The sequence below is a fragment of the Primulina tabacum genome, chromosome 14 (genome assembly GCF_025594145.1).
Source record: "Primulina tabacum isolate GXHZ01 chromosome 14, ASM2559414v2, whole genome shotgun sequence".
Lineage (NCBI taxonomy): Eukaryota > Viridiplantae > Streptophyta > Magnoliopsida > Lamiales > Gesneriaceae > Primulina > Primulina tabacum.
The window spans coordinates 35,285,530-35,302,729 of NC_134563.1; the positions used below are offsets into that span (position 1 = coordinate 35,285,530).

Below are 17,200 nucleotides of genomic sequence, written 5' to 3' on the forward strand. Positions count from 1 at the left end.
AAATCTTCTTAAATAAATCTAATAACTAAGTTTTCTATCATGCTCTGTTTTTTTTTAAATCAAAAATACATTTCCTCGAATTACCGAACATTTTATTTTTTTAATAAAAATATAATTAAACTCATTTTAATAAATTTACATCTTATTCGTCAATCATATTTTAATAAAATATTTTTCATATTCTAAAAAAAATTAAAAATTTAATATACGTACACATATCGAATGCAATGAAACACTAATTTTAATTAAACAAACAAAAAAAAAGCATATATAGAATTAATTTTATATTTTTTATAAGAATCAACATTATTAAGATGCATCAAAAAAATTTAATAAAAGGTAAAAACTTGTATAATACGATTTCACGGGTCGTATTTTGTGAGATAGATATTTTATTTGGATCATCCATGTAAAAATATTATTTTTTATGTTATTGTGAATATTGGTAGGGTTGACATGTCTCACATATAAAAATTCGTGATCTCGTCTCACAAGAGACCTACTCTTAATAAAAATATCATTAAACTCATTTTAGTAAATTTACATCTTATTCGTCTATTATATCTTAATAAAATATCTTTCAAATTCTAAAAAAAAGTATTTAAGACAAAAAAAAAATTTACATGCATACACATGTCGCATGTAAAAAAACACTAATTTAAATTAAACAAAAAATATATATATCGAACTAATTTTAGATTTATTACATGAACCAATATTATTAAGATGCATCAATAAAATTTTAAAAAATTATTTTGACCAAAATTATAAAGTTATTAAATTGTTTTTAAGCCATGATTATCATTATATCATTATCATAGAAATTTTAGCTTTCAATCTCATTAGAATTTCTATAAATAAAAATAAATCAAAATTTTATTTTATATTTAAAAACAGTTGGTATTTAGAAATGATACGCTCCCAGTTCCAAGCAAGTCCAATTAATTATTTGGGCCGTTATGGGGTCGACTGTATAAAGCCCAGTATTAGGAAGCCCGATTTAAAGCCTTTTTTATTCGGAAGCCCAATAAAAATTGGGCCTTGGTACATATAAAACTAGATGCCACTTAAACTTGTTGATCTATATCGTTCTTCGAATCACATTACTTGCCATCTTGAACAATTGACCGAATCCAACTATAAAATGTACTTCACTTTACCTTTTAATTTAATATTTGATAAAAATTGATTCATTCGTTCCTTTCCTTTTTTTTTCTTTTTTTTATCCATACATTTATTGTTTTTCCCATTTTTTAAATTAATACTTCCATTATTTTCCGTTATTATATATTATTTTTTTTAAAATAAAACTCTTAAATTTATTAATTAAATCATTCATTACAAGCCTAACCAATCAAAGCGGAAACTCACCATTCGCCCAAACAAATGGTGAAGGGGAAGAAAAGCAAAACCTAGGGATATTATGAGCAACTTTATTCGACGAACGACAAACATAAATGCACTCAAAGATCACAGGTTTCATCAAATGCTCTTTAATATTAGCTGCGCAAAGTCCAATATACCCAAGAATGTAATTTCTTGAGCTAAATAATAAAAATTCGCTGGAAATTGTGACATTTTCTACTGTATAAAATATGCCAAAGAGAAGAAAAATCAAAGGGGAAAAGAAAAAGACACAAGTGAAAGTTGAGTCCATCGCATTTTATAACAAAATTTTTGAATTTTATCTATGAATTATTAAGAAATATTAATAATTATCGCTTCAACCCTGACTCGATGGGCCTAATTTGCTCGGGATTATGTACCATTTCTTTGACTCTTGAATTTGATAGTTTTGTTTGAACTTCATAAGCAGAAGCATAAATTCAAGGCGACATTTCATCTTCCAGCCTGTAAATTATAAGTTTCTTTTTCCCTTTTAATCGTGTTCGTTCATTAAATTAATTAATTTTCCATTATCCAGAACGTAATTTCTTGAGCTAATAGAGAAATATATCAATTAGAGGAGATTCATTTGAACAATTAAGTTGAAATTTAGACGGATGTTAAATTGTTTTGGAAAGAAATAGAATTTGTTGATAATTGGATAAGTGTATTAACTTAGTTCAGATACATATTATGGAAAAAAAAAACCTATGAGATTGTCTCGTGATCAATTTTGTGAGACAAATCTCATAATAGAATCCGATTCGTGAAAAATATTTTTTGTTGTTGAAAGTATTAAATTTCTTTTCAGGTATAAACCAAGTCAATATATCTCACATATATAGATCTGATACCGTCTCACATGATACATTCTGAATGTATTTTCTACTGGTGTCAATTCGGATGGGTTGAGTCGAGTTGAACAACAATACTATTCAAAAATTGCTGAACCCGAACCCGAGCCAACCCGAAAACTCTCAACCCGAATCAATCCGATCAACCTGTATAACCTGATTTTGAATTTTTTTATAAATTTTATTTAAATAAAATCTAAAAAAATAATACTAATATTTTAATTTAAACACATAATAATAAAATCTCTCTCACATATATTATTTAAATTTTAAAATCTAATTGTAGAAAAATAAAGTATATTTACTAAATCAAATAAACAATTATTTAAAAAATAAAAAAATCTTCAAAATAAATAATAAATTATGAAAATATACAATAAATAATTTTTCAGACATACAATATATAAAAATATAGGCAATATTTATTAATTATATTTCGTTAAAAAAATTAAAATTATCGAGTCAACCTGAACCCAACACAATCCGGTTATTTTTTTCGGGTCAACTATCGGGTCCAACCCGATTTGACCCGAACCCGAAAACCCTAAACTCAAACTTGATTTTTTTCGGGTTTAACCGTGTCGGTTTGATGGGTCGTGTCTGATTTTGACAGTCTTAGTATTTTCGGAAATCAAGACTCGTAAATAATTGGATAATTTTGTTTGTTTGTTTTTTTTTTTTTTTAGAAACTCAATGTTCCCCACAATTTTCTCGTTGTACGTGTAAAACAACGTTACATGTATGTGAATTGATTCCCAAGTCCGTAGCAAACAAGAGCATTCGTTTGGCTTGTGGAATAAATTCTCTCTCTGAATATTCTTGATCAATTAAAAAAATCGATTTACTGTATTATTAATCTCAAATTTGCTGTAATATTCACCTTACCTGCCTATAATTCGCTGCCAAGAAATATGAATCGAATTGTCGCTTGTGCAAAGGGTCAAAAGCCAGATAAAAAATTGAAAAAATATTCAATAGATCGATAAATAACCATAGAAATTTCCAAACCATAGAAATATATAATATAGTTTAATTTACATTGATTTTGAATTTCGTGTGGAATATGAATAAGAAAACGTCACATCCCAAAACTATAAGAAGGCGATGGCAGACCACATGGTTCCAATCTTGTTGATACGGACTGTGAAGTTCCACCCCACGATCCGTGCATGGATGTCCTTCACTTCCAAGATTTGACAAGTCGTCGGCAAAAAATTCATGGTTTTTCATCTAAAATTGCCTAGCTTTTTCATGCATATTATATTAAATTAACCAAGATTTGTGACAAATAATCATTTAGTCATTGTTTGGTGCGAACGATGAACATTAATTGATTGTGTGTCTTTACTGTATATTAGTCACATACGAAAGTACTGGTTGCAAATAAACAATATTATATGAATTTAATGGACTTTTGGTGAAAAAAAAAACGAAAATTTGATAAATTACCAGTACTAAAATCTAAAAATGTCAACTCACATTACTAAAACTATAATTTTTTCTTATAATACATGTAAAATTATGTCTAACATAACGTACCATAAATTAAAATCATTAAACCCACTAAGCACAAGCAAACAAATATAGCAACACAATATTTATTTAAGAAACTAAAATTTATACGCACATAAATATAAATAAAAAAATAAAAAAGAATAAGATGAAAGATTCTTGGCCAGATCCTATCAGTGACTCCATGATTCCCCAAAGGACCAAATACGTTCTCCACCCCTTCGGCCCCGTCCGCGCCCAGCTGGAATTCTGCCCTTTCTAATTTCGTCATACACACCAAAAAACCACATCTTACCCTTACTTTTGTGTCCGCTTCCGGAAGGCTGAAAATTAACCCCGCCCCATGTTTTTGAAATTATACCGGCGATTGGGTTTCCCATGCGCCACTTCTCATTCACAATAATTAATTTGACTCTAACTAGTTTTTCTTTTATTTTTAATATAATATAATATAATATAGTAATGGACACGAATCTTTTATACCAAATCCCAGCTTTAAATTTGTACATTCTTAATTAATCTTCATGCATTTTATTTTTACCTATTATTTTTTGGGATAAAAACTTGTGTGAGACGGTCTCACGGATCGTATTTTGTGAGACGAGTCTCTTATTTGGATTATCCACGAAAAAATATTACTTTTTATTGTGAAAATCAGTATGGTTGATCCGTCTCACATATAAATATTCGTGATACCGTCTCATAAGAGACCTGCTCTTTTTTTGTTTCTATCTGAAACAGGTACAATATCTGTTTACCAGATAATTCTAACTTTTTGAAATATAAAAATTGACGATGGTCTAATGATTCTACTCAATATACATTTATTTTATTTGTTGAGAAAAAAGGAGATAATTTTTGGACGAAATTAGTAAATTCTATTTTATGTGGAAGACAATTCGGTTTTCGCCTTTCTTGGGTTAGCTTTCTGTCCCATATATAAATATAAATTATGTAAAAAAAATTATTGAAAAAATTTATATCTGCCAAATATTAGAAATCAGTCGATCAAATCATCTTTCGAAGTTATTTTCCCACTTTCTTTTATGCTTTGATTATTTATTTTATCATTATTTTTTCATACTTATTTTCTTTAAATATTTCCTCTTTTTTTAAAAATAATAATTATTATTATGCTCCGCCGAGTTCCAAAATATAATTTTTCCAAACTATTTTAGTTTTATACCTTTAAATTTCAGGTTTTGAGAATGTCGCACGCTCATTTACTTTTTTTTCTCGGTTCCAAGATATATGTGTGCTTGTTATTATTATTTATATAAATACATTTTTATCTTTAAATCTTAATCTTGGAATTACTCGAATCCTGATTTATTCGAGGTCGAATCGAGTAAAACTTATTATAAGAAAAATTTTACCCGTATATTTATTATTATTGTTATTGTATTTATTAAAAATATGAATAACAGAGACAATTTTGGTGTCTTGATTTTTTTTAATTTATTATTTTAAATCCGTGATAACTTATTAATTTTTACAATTATGATATTATATATATATATTTAAATAAATAGTAAATTAATTAAAAAGTTATATAATAAAGCAACATGCCAATATCTATTATATGTATTCTATTCTATTCTATTTTATTAAGTGTGAGGATATGATAGTAACTATCTAGGGGACACCAACTTTTTCTTCCAATTTTACCCTTATATGATACTAATATTACAATTTTGTTTTTGGTTTTTTGTTTTTTGTTTTAAATGCAACACACTTTTATTTTTTTAATTTCAACAATTCAAATATCAATTTAGTTCCTCCATAATTTGTCAAATTTAACTTTAATCCACCGATAATAATAAAAAGATTGTACACACACGTATCGCGTCTGCCAAATTAACTACTACTAATTATACGGCACAACACAAGTTAATTTAATTGTTGGACTGACTTATTTCGAATCTACAATTGCATCCAGGGAAGTTGCTATCTAGGCTAGAGTTCCCAACCTGCTGCGGCGGCGCCACGAAGTTTCTGTAAAAATAATTGAAGAGAAAAAAACAAGTTACTCAACAAATAGTAAAAAATCATAAATAAATTATTATTATTATTATTATTATTATTATTATTATTATTATTATTATTTCCTATCCTCAAAAGTTATCGTGTACGCGTGTTAATAGCAGAATGTGGTTTCCCGATTTCAATTCGTGTAGGCTGAGAAATTATAGTCATCTTTGTGTGTAACCAAGTGATGCCACGAGATCTCTCTTCCTTTCTCGTTACATCAAACCTCCCGTAAAACGGTTCGATGGATCAATTTTATGAGATAAAGTTTTAGTATGACCGAGTTCATAAAAGAACGTTATTTTCATATAAAAATATTATTTTTTTATAAATATTGGTTATTTTTAAATATTGACAGCTTATTATTTTCTCAAAGACTTTTAGTTAACTTTGTTAGAATAACATATGAGAATTTCAAGATTTTCGTGACGTGCCACCTGTCCTATGGGTGGATGGGATGTGAGCGAGGGAGGCAATAAATATCTGATGAGAGGCTCGATTAAAATGTGATTTCGGCTTAATTCCAGTAGCTCGAATAGTGGAAATATATATATATATATATATATATATATATATCAAGAGATATAATTTAAATGTATTTTTGTCAATATAAATACAAATTCTAAAATTACGGTACAAACAATTTTGAGATTTTCGAGCATTAGCTTGAATAATTTGATATTGTCATGAGTCGATCTCGAACTTGAAATTGAATAATCGATAATTGTATACTACACAAAAGAGACATAAGTTGCTATTAGATGTTATTACACCAGTACCTCGTTGTGCTAAAATTTTAAAAAAATTGTGTACTACACAAAAGAGACATAAGTTGAAGGGGTGTAAAAGGGAAAAGGTAGGAGAACATGTTTATGGTGTTATTCAAAAAACTATTCCTATCAAATGCAGTGATCCAGGTATGTTTTCTATTCTTTGTACTATTAGCGATACTAGACTTGAAAAGGCTATGTTGGATTTGGTGCTTCTATCAATGTCATGCCTGATTCTGTTTATAATTATTTGGAACTTGGGCCTCTGACTAAAACCGACATTGTGATTCAGTTGGCTGATAGGTCCATTGTTTATCTTAAAGGTGTAATTGAAGATGTTCTTGTGAAAGTTGAAAATTTGGTTTTTCCTACTGATTTTTATATGTTTGACATGGAAAATGGTTATTTAAATGTCAAATTTTGCTAGGAAGACCATTTTTGAAAAATTCAAAGTCTGTCATATATGCCCTTACTATGGGATTTGATGGTGAGATTGTTAAGTTTAATATTTATGATACTATGAAATATTCTCTTAGTGAAAGCATTATTAATACTCAATCACTTGTCACAAGAAAATCCAAAAATTATTGATAAAAATTATTTAGAGGAGATTATTGAAAGACTAGTTAGAAGATTTTAGTACTAGATTTTCTTTCTCTGATTTGCAGACATCTAAAATTGATCGAAAACTTCCTCCAGATCGACCCAATAATGTACTCATGAAAAAGGAGGAAATATTCAAAGGATAGAGATTTCCAAGAAGATGTCTTCTCAATGCATGACCACGCTTTATAAGAATACCGCTTCTGCAATTCGGAAAAAGAAAATTTGCCTTGCATGCACTAAGTGTTTTTTAGCAAGGCGTGATCACACCTTGTGATAAATCATCTCATGTTTTTTGAAATATTTTGGCCCTACATGCAAAAGATATCTCTTAACAAGGCGTGATCACGTCTTGTGAGAAAACATCGTCTGATTTTGAAAATTTTTGGCCCTACACGCAGAAGATGTTTCTTAACAAGGTGTTATCGCGTCTTGTAAGGAAACATTTTCTGATGATTGTCTCAAGGAAAAAACAAAATGTAAAAAAAACAAAATTTACGTTTCCTTTATCTAACCCTATTTGTTCTCACCCCTCATCCATCTCTTCACATCCGCTTCCATCAATGTGCACGAAACACCGTTCATCCACCCCTGTTCATGCAAACGATCGCACAGCCCTATGATGCCCAACAATTTCCAGGGGAGTTCTCTAACTTCCTTTGCATTTTTACTTTCTGCGTTGTGCATCTACTTTTTGTGTCATTGAGGACATTGCCACATATAGGTGTGGGAGGGGGTATACAGCCTTATTTCTAGTTTCAGTTTCTATTTTTTCCATTTTTTGCATGTTTATTTAAAAAAAAAATTCATTTTGATAAGTGAAAAGAGAGAGAGAGAGATAGAGAAAGTACGGCAGAGTGACGATGTTTGATCCGTAAAGCATTTAGTGTTTATTCGTTATCTTTCTCATTTGAATATTAAATGCCTCTTATGCGAGTCTATGAAAAAACTGATGTTTTCTTTGTGAGCAACTGATTTTGCATTCTTACTGTTACATTTATAGATAGTTACTCTAGATGATGTATTGAAATGATAAGTGTATGGGGTTTAGCACACATACCGTTTTCTTTGGTGAGCTTTGAGTTTATGAGCAAACATTATATCATGCTCCATTTTATTTGATTTTGTGTTGGTCATGCATTGTTGATTTTTCTAGAACTTGCATAGTTATACACGTATTTGTTGATACCTTGTTATGGATTAGAAGTATAAACAAAGTAAAGTGAATTAGGTTCAAACCGTTTTCTTTCGCATCATTAGTGTCGTTCTTTTGAGCCTACCCTGATTCATTTATCCCTAGTGAGCCAAGTTCGAGCCTGTGCCTATTCGTTGGAAAATAACCACATTACAAGTCATGATAAAGCCTATTTGTTGGTTATTCCTCTATTTGAACCTTGAATTGGAGAATCATACAAATTTTTCACTTTTTGCATCGCTTTTAGCGAAGAATGTGCAAATTGTTAAGATCGAGTGATTTATGCTCTAAGTCGTTGTCTCAAAAACATTTTATGCAAAAAAAAAATATGAGAAATATATATATGAAAAAAAGAAGAAAAAAGGGGAGTGAGAAGGAAAATAAGAGCAACGAAGAAAAAAAATGTTATTGGATATTATAATGAGATTGAAGATGTTATTGTTAGCTAGATGCAATTGTCTTTGTGGAAAATGTGTATGTGTTCTTCATTTCATAAACTGTGGTACTTCTTTTCTACCTAACCTCTAGCCACAGTACAACCCATTTATAGTCATTTTTTGTGTGTTTCAATCCATTCATTTGGTGAAGTATGTGATATATTTGCAAGCTTATGGTAAAAAAATTAAGTGTTTTGACATGAGAGCTCCTTGATACATACATAGACACTTACAAGTGAAATGAGCGAATCATATGAGGAGTGTTTGTACTCTATGCATTTTTATTTCTACACATTCGGATGGAAGCGATCATTCATGATGTCGGTATGTTAGATGCTAAAAAATATAAATTAAATTTAATTAAAATTTTTAATGCTTGAAAACTTTTTATGGATAAGCAGAGGAAGCTGAAAGAGGATAAAGAGTTGGGATGATGAATTGAGCTTTTTTATGCTTGAGGACAAGTATAGTTTTGGTGTGGGAGATTTGATATGCTCATAATAGTTTGCAATTTTTGTTATCGTATCTCTCATTGTTACCACTTCCAACGTGCTTAATTGACACCTTTTTGTGTGATTTTATTGTATGAGGAAGTTCTGCTCTTGCGATAAATATGAGCTAAAAAATTTGATTTTATGTCACAATGAAAGTTGGCGATATGATTTAAGTGGAAGATGTGAAACAAAAAAAAAATCAAAAGTGGTTTTTGGACAAGACGTGATCACTTCTTGTGGCTACTCCTCGGCTGTCTAGTGAGAATTGAGGAATTTTCATATCAAAGAACAAATATATGATAGAGTTTTTTTCCCATAAAAACTCTATATTATTAGTAGAAATTTCTTAATATATTTTAGATTTTAATGATTATGTTTTATTTAAAATTATTGGGCTTTTATACTCTTTGACCCAATTTACCTTTGGCCTACACAAAACTCAAGTGAGGGAGGCGGCGAGATAAGGGTTTTACAACAAACACAATCTTCAAATCAACACTCACGTCGAAGAGGGAGGAACAAGCGGAAACAATAAAAAAAAAAAAAGCATTCCTCCCACAAAGTCTCACGTGCAATACAAGGTGGAAGGCAAGAGAAGCCGTGCGTATCATCTCCTAAGAAATCAGTTTGCACTCTATTGTTTTATTCTTATTTAATTTTCATGGAGATTGTATACCAAAACATGCTTGGCTAATTTCCTAGTCTGGTTTAATGTTTGTTTTTACTGTTTAATTTATCATTGTAAGGTATTCGTTCTTATATTTAATATGTTTGTTATTTCAAGTATTTGTTGATTTATGATTTAATTCTGTGAATATTGTATATAAATTAATCCGACAATTTAATTCGATAAATGATTTTTTACTGCTAACCATGAATTCAATGATCCATAATTGTCATGAATGATTGGTACATGATTAACATAGATTAGATTTGTTGTGCTATCGTAATATAATTAATCTAAATAAATCAATAAAACTGAATTTATCAATTGCAGCTATCTCGGTTGTTAGATTTCAGGAATATATGTTTTCACGAATATAAAAGCTATCTTTAATTAATATGGAACACTATCATGCTCAGTTGGTTATTGATAAGTTTTGACAAAATGCTGAGTTCGGTCAATTAATTTAGGAAAACACAAGAATTTTAGCGGTTATCCCTATAATTCTAAGGTTAATTGCTTGGAACAACTTGAATAAAATATTTGTTAGCCGATGAACAATGATATAATTAAATAGTAGAACTTCCTTGAATAAGATGTTTTCTTATATTATATTCTACATTTTATTCATGTTTTCTCATATTAAATTCTTCATTTTATTCTAGTTGGTTAATTAACATATTAATTTATTGTCTTCATTTCTTAGACAAATTTAGTTTAGTATTTTATTAAATTCATATACAAAAATCTCTTTTTTATTTTTGCATTTTGCTCTAAAAAAGTTATATCTCGTTCCCTGTGGATTCGACTCTGCTCACCACTACACTAATTTTATTTAGAAAATAAGAATCTAAGTTTGATGGCTCGACGATAGCAACCACCTCTTTCTCCGAAGCAGTGAGCACCAAGTATAAGAATGGTTGGTGCCTAGACCCGCATCTATGATGTCAACGTGTCTAAAATACCGCCCTTTAAGGACACGACGAACTATTGAACTAGGATCGCGGATAATTCTCGAGAGTCGTTTGACTAATAATGCGTTAAATTCTGTCATTTTTCTGAATCAAAGACCCCCTCTAGTGCAATTTTCGCTTTTCATTATAAAATCCTTGAAGTTTGCACATTGATTATGTTCTTTTGTAAATGTTAATACTACTATGTAACGTTAATGAAATGATCATTTTACTAATATAAATTTTTTAAATTTAGTTTTGAAAATATACAAATATAAAATTTCATACAAAATATATAATCAAATATCACATAATTTCTCGTTTATTAATAAATATGTTTTAAGCATATTGGTATAATATCATCAAATGTTATAAAATGAATTATTGTAGCTCATAAATTATTAATATTAAATATGATTTATAACTGTGCATTTTTTTTGTTCTTATATATGACAAATGATATAAATTACTTCTTTTATTCATATATCATATTCCAACTTCTATTAACAAATCAAGTCCTTAAATCCTCAAACTTAGGACCCAAATTTAAATATGTCATACTTTTTAATATCAAATTATTTTCCACTAACTATTTAAACTTAACTAACTAATAGATAATATACTATATATTTTGAATACATATCTATTAATAATTTTTTGTTCTAAATTATGATGTTAAATAATGTGTTTATCGGGTACCTGACATTATTCTGGCACATGATATTATTCAGGTTATAGTCGGAAATATTTTTTTTCTGCCCGTATCTTGACTACCTAATTATAAATTTCCGAGCCCGAAAAAAATCCGACTTGAGCCATCTCTATCTATAATTTTAAATTCAAAAGTTAAACATATATAGTTAGAGAAAATTATGGAATGAGCGATCTTACAATTAACATTTCGATATATGATTGATATATAGGGTCTAATTTAACAAACTTCTTCTCAACTTAACTAATTTGATATCCCTGATCCCACCTAAGCTAAACAAATTGACAAAAATTTGTGTGATATGATCTCATGGATCGTATTTTGTAAGAAGGATATCTTATTTAGGTCATCCATGAAAAAATATTACTTTCTATGCTAAGAGTATTACTTTTTATTGTAAATATCGGTAGTGTTGACCAGTCTCACGGATAAAGATTCGTGATACCATCTTACAAGAGACATATTCAAACAAATTTAGTGCATAGACATTGTTTTCTTCGTTATAAAATAATATATTCGGATAAGATAATGATATACTATATTATTTTTTAAAAACTTAAGTTAAATATTAGATAAAATAAATATAAATAATTAATTATTGTTTTATAATATGTATGAAATGATTTATGGCAAATATACATGTTAAATCACCATTTTACACCGTATGACTGAGCTATAAGTTGAGCCACGTGCTACGGGTACGTTTTTGTTTGTATATTTGTTATATATATTGATTGATATTTGATTGGGTTCTTAAAAATTTTAAGAAATACTTAAAAATATAAATCAATTTTTTTAAAAAAAAAATGAAAAAATATGTTTAGACATTCAGTCTCAACTTTCAACCTGCTTTCACAAAATCTAAATGTATTTTACGAAAATATAGATAAATGAAAATAATGAATGATATAAAATAGTGGGGCCAGGCAGTGGGGTCATTACCCTAAATCTTGGGCATTATTTATTTTTTTCTCGAGAAATAGTTCGCATATTCTCTCTATATAAACTACCAATCCAAGTCTAAATCTTTCAATAGAAAATAAAACAAAAAAAAAAAGGGTAAAAAGTTGTGAAAAGGAGTAGAACAAATCTATCTTCTTCCTTTCTGTTCCCCACATGGCGGCCTCCGTCGAGAACCGGCAGTTCAGAAATCTTGAACCGGGCCTGCCGCGTCCCTACAAGCCTGTTCCGACCACCCACCGCCGGTCCGACTCCCCGGTGCGTGGATTCAACTTTCCTCCGTCGCCTGACCCCGCTTTCTCCAACATAACATTGAATAATGGCAATTTTGTAGCCGATTATTCGTCCAGCGACGAAGATGATGACGAAAATGAATGGGCTGTCCATATCAAAAAGGTTAACGCCGAGGTTGAGCCGTCGGTTCTCGACTCACGGGACGAGCTCACTGCGGATAATTGGGTGGAGCGCAACCCATCCATGGTTAGACTCACCGGAAAACACCCCTTCAACGCGGAGGCCCCTCTGCCACGGCTCATGCACCACGGCTTCATCACCCCGGTTCCTCTCCACTACGTCCGTAACCACGGCCCGGTCCCGAAAGGAACCTGGGACGAATGGACTGTCGAAATCACCGGTCTGGTTAAAAAACCGATGCGGCTGACCATGCACCAGCTGGAAACCGAGTTCCGCAGCAAGGAATTCCCAGTCTCACTCGTCTGCGCCGGGAACCGCCGCAAAGAACAAAACATGGTCAAACAGACCATAGGTTTCAACTGGGGCGCCGCTGGCGTCTCCACCTCTGTGTGGCGGGGCGTGCCTCTTACGCGCCATCCTGAAACGTTGTGGGATTTACAGCAAGAAAAAAGGTGCACTCAACGTCTGTTTCGAAGGGGCGGAGGATTTACCCGGCGGCGGGGGATCTAAATATGGGACTAGTTTAATGAAGGAAATCGCCATGGATCCGGCGAGAGATATTATATTGGCTTACATGCAGAACGGCGAAAGATTAGCTCCGGATCACGGGTTTCCCGTGAGGATGATAATTCCAGGATTTATTGGTGGAAGAATGGTGAAATGGTTGAAACGTATAATTGTGACGACAAAAGAATCCGATAATTATTATCATTATCGGGATAACAGAGTTCTTCCTTCTCATGTTGACTGCTGAACTCGCTAATGCCGAAGGTAATTTTTTAAATTATTATTTTATTTTATTGTGAAGATTATTTATTTGCACTTTAAGTTAAAAAATAAGTAATTTATATATATTCTTGCATGAATAAAAATATCATATAATAATTTTTTATATTATGTTTTCAGCTTGGTGGTACAAGCCCGAATACACTAATAAACGATCTGAACATCAACTCAGTGATTACAACACCCTGTCACGAGGAAATCCTGCCCATTAACTCGTGGACGACTCAGAGGCCTTACACGTTAAGGGGTTACTCTTATTCTGGTAAGAGCTCCCACTCCAATTCTTTACATGCTTACAATTTAATTTCATGTATATATGTTTTTGGGTAATCCCAAAGTTTATCCAATGGTGGCATGCAATGTTTTAGGAAACGTAAAAAAAAAAATATTACATGCGAATAAGTTTAGATATGTAGTGTCTAAGGTAGAGTGAATAAATTAAAATAAATCATATCTACGTAGATAGCGATGATTCGACTAAACTCTGGTTTTTGTTTTTGCCTGAAAACTAACTGCAAACCGACTGGAAAACCATGAGCATGCACACAGACACATAATCAAACATATTGTCATCTATAATTGCAAGACATAACTTTTTATTACTTTTTAAAAATATTTTATTTTCTACATATATTGTTTGACTTTTCAAATATAAAACCCATCGGGTGCGTTGCACACATACTTTCCAAGTGGATTATAAAAACGGGACACTTGATATTTGTTTAAATGTGTGGAATCCACTCTTTCGGCAGAAGAATTGATTAAGGAACTATGTTATAAGGACTGTACGAGAATATTCATAGATAGTGACCATCAGATTGACTAATATATATATATATATAATAACATTTAATTTCCAGCATCTTAGGGTCATACGTACTTTACAGCTGCATGTGACGGAACAAAGCACCTAAAAATTTCCAACCTTTCTGATTATATATATTTTAATTATTTTCACATGACTCAATGAGCAAACCATAAGGTCTAGTAGAAGATTTGTGAAATTAGTGAATTTAGTGTAATGATTAAAAAGTCACGTATTCGGAGAAAAAACACGTGATTTTTACTATATTTTTCTTTCAAATTTCAATGACAATGATTGAATTTATGTTGACGCGGATAGATCTTGATTTTTATAATTAAGCATCTATAGTTTTTGTCAACATCAAATAATTAAATGGCATTTTTCTTGATGAGATGTATCAAGTGGGATTAATTTGAAATCAAATGAAATAGGTGGTGGGAAGAAAGTGACAAGAGTGGAGGTGACTATGGATGGGGGTGAAACATGGCAAGTTTGCGTGTTGGACCACCCTGAGAAGCCTAACAAGTACGGTAAATACTGGTGTTGGTGCTTCTGGTCACTCGAGGTCGAGGTGCTCGACCTTCTTGGAGCCAAGGAAATCGCGGTTCGGGCTTGGGATGAGACTCTCAACACACAGCCTGAGAAACTGATTTGGAATGTCATGGTATGTCTATACTTGAACAGTTAGTATACATGTACAATTATTTGTTGTTATGGTTAAAAATCACTTTTTTTTTTCAAAATTTCTAATTATTATATATTTCTTGGTTCAGGGTATGATGAACAACTGTTGGTTCCGAATAAAAACCAACATGTGCAAGCCGCACAGGGGAGAGGTTGGAATCTTATTCGAGCACCCAACTCAACCGGGGAACCAAACTGGCGGATGGATGGCGAAGGAGCGCTACCTAGAAAAATCGTTAAACGAAAATCCAATCTTAAAGAAGAGTGTGTCCTCCCCATTCATGAACACCACCTCAACTATGTTATCCATGTCGGAGGTTAAGAAACACAACTCCGCTGATTCAGCCTGGATCATTGTCCATGGCCATGTCTATGACTGCACCCCTTTCCTCAAAGATCATCCTGGAGGCACAGACAGCATTCTCATCAATGCTGGAATGGACTGCACAGAAGAATTTGACGCCATACATTCCAGTAAGGCGAAGAAAATGCTCGAAGAATATAGGATCGGGGAGTTGATCAAAACCGGCTACGCCTCTGCTGATTCGTCGCCGAATAACTCAGTCCACGGCCCCACCGGTAATGGTATCTTCCCCCTCACGCCAATCAAAGAATTGTCGCCACTACTTAGAGGTGTCGCTCTTGTGCCACGTGAAAAAATTCCATGCAAACTCGTGGCCAAAACTTCCATCTCACACGACGTGCGATTGTTCCGATTCGCACTGCCGAATGAAGAGCATGTGCTTGGTTTACCAGTTGGAAAACACATCTTTGTCTGTGCCACCGTTGATGAAAAGCTTTGCATGCGTGCATACACCCCATCTAGCGGCGTCGAAGCAGTCGGATATTTCGAGCTCGTGGTCAAGGTATACTTCAAAGGGATGCATCCGAAATTCCCTAATGGCGGGTTAATGTCGCAGCATCTTGATTCCCTGACTGTGGGTTCATTTATCGACGTGAAAGGGCCGTTAGGGCACATTGAATACCTCGGAAAAGGGATTTTCACAGTGCATGGCAAGCAAAAGTCGGCTAAGAAACTCGCAATGATCGCCGGTGGAACTGGAATCACCCCAATCTATCAAGTCATGCAGGCGATTCTGAAAGATTCTGAGGATGAAACCGAGATGTATGTCGTGTACGCAAATCGAACGGAGGACGACATTTTGCTAAGAGACGAGCTTGACGAGTGGGCGGAGAAATATCCAAACAGGGTTAAAGTGTGGTACGTGGTGCAGGAGAGTGTACAGGAAGGGTGGAAATATAGTTTGGGATTTGTAACAGAGAGCACATTGAGAGAGCATATTCCAGGGCCCGAAAAAACTCTGGCATTAGCCTGCGGGCCGCCGCCGATGCTGCAGTTTGCTGTGAATCCGAATTTGGAGAAGATGGGGTATGATATTAAGGAAAATTTATTGGTGTTTTGATTAAAAGAAATCAGAAATAATCAACGGACTTTGTAAATAATCAAGGATTTTGTACCTTCGTATTTTCTTGAAAATTTGGTGTTAGTTGTAATATTAATATTATTCTTTGGACAAGGTTTAAGATAGGTATTTTATTTTTGTGTTGTCATCGTTGGATGATCCAATTTGTACGGTTTAAACGTAATAATAGTGACGTAATTTGTACCCATTTTTCTTCTATGTTCTTGGTTCCAATCAAACTTGTCTCTCTTTGAGAACTGGCTTGTCCAGTCCTTTTCTCAAATGGCACTCGAGATTGAAATATTAAAATGGGTGACTTTAGTTGATTGGAAACAACAAAATAAATAAATATTGCTGAATTAATTGATTGATAAAAATAAAATACAAGTCCCCATCTTAAGTTATTAAAATATTATGTTGTAATTTTGATCTTTTCTATGATAATAAAAAGGAAAATTTGTATTTTTAGTTTTGTTTATTTGTAATTTTGATTTTCTATGTTTTTTTCGAATTTTAGTT

At 32.0% G+C, this 17,200-nt stretch overlaps 1 protein-coding gene across 1 annotated transcript; it reads left to right on the plus strand.

Moving 5' to 3' along the window:
- Positions 1-12,633: 12,633 nt before the first annotated feature.
- Positions 12,634-16,887, plus strand: LOC142524845 (nitrate reductase [NADH] 1-like). Its single transcript, XM_075628968.1, is given in 7 exon segments — positions 12,634-13,393; positions 13,395-13,730; positions 13,732-13,753; positions 13,889-13,911; positions 13,913-14,030; positions 15,005-15,237; positions 15,347-16,887. Coding segments are annotated over 7 exon segments (2,736 nt in total). The 5' UTR covers positions 12,634-12,724; the 3' UTR covers positions 16,682-16,887.
- The last annotated feature ends 313 nt before the right edge of the window (positions 16,888-17,200 follow it).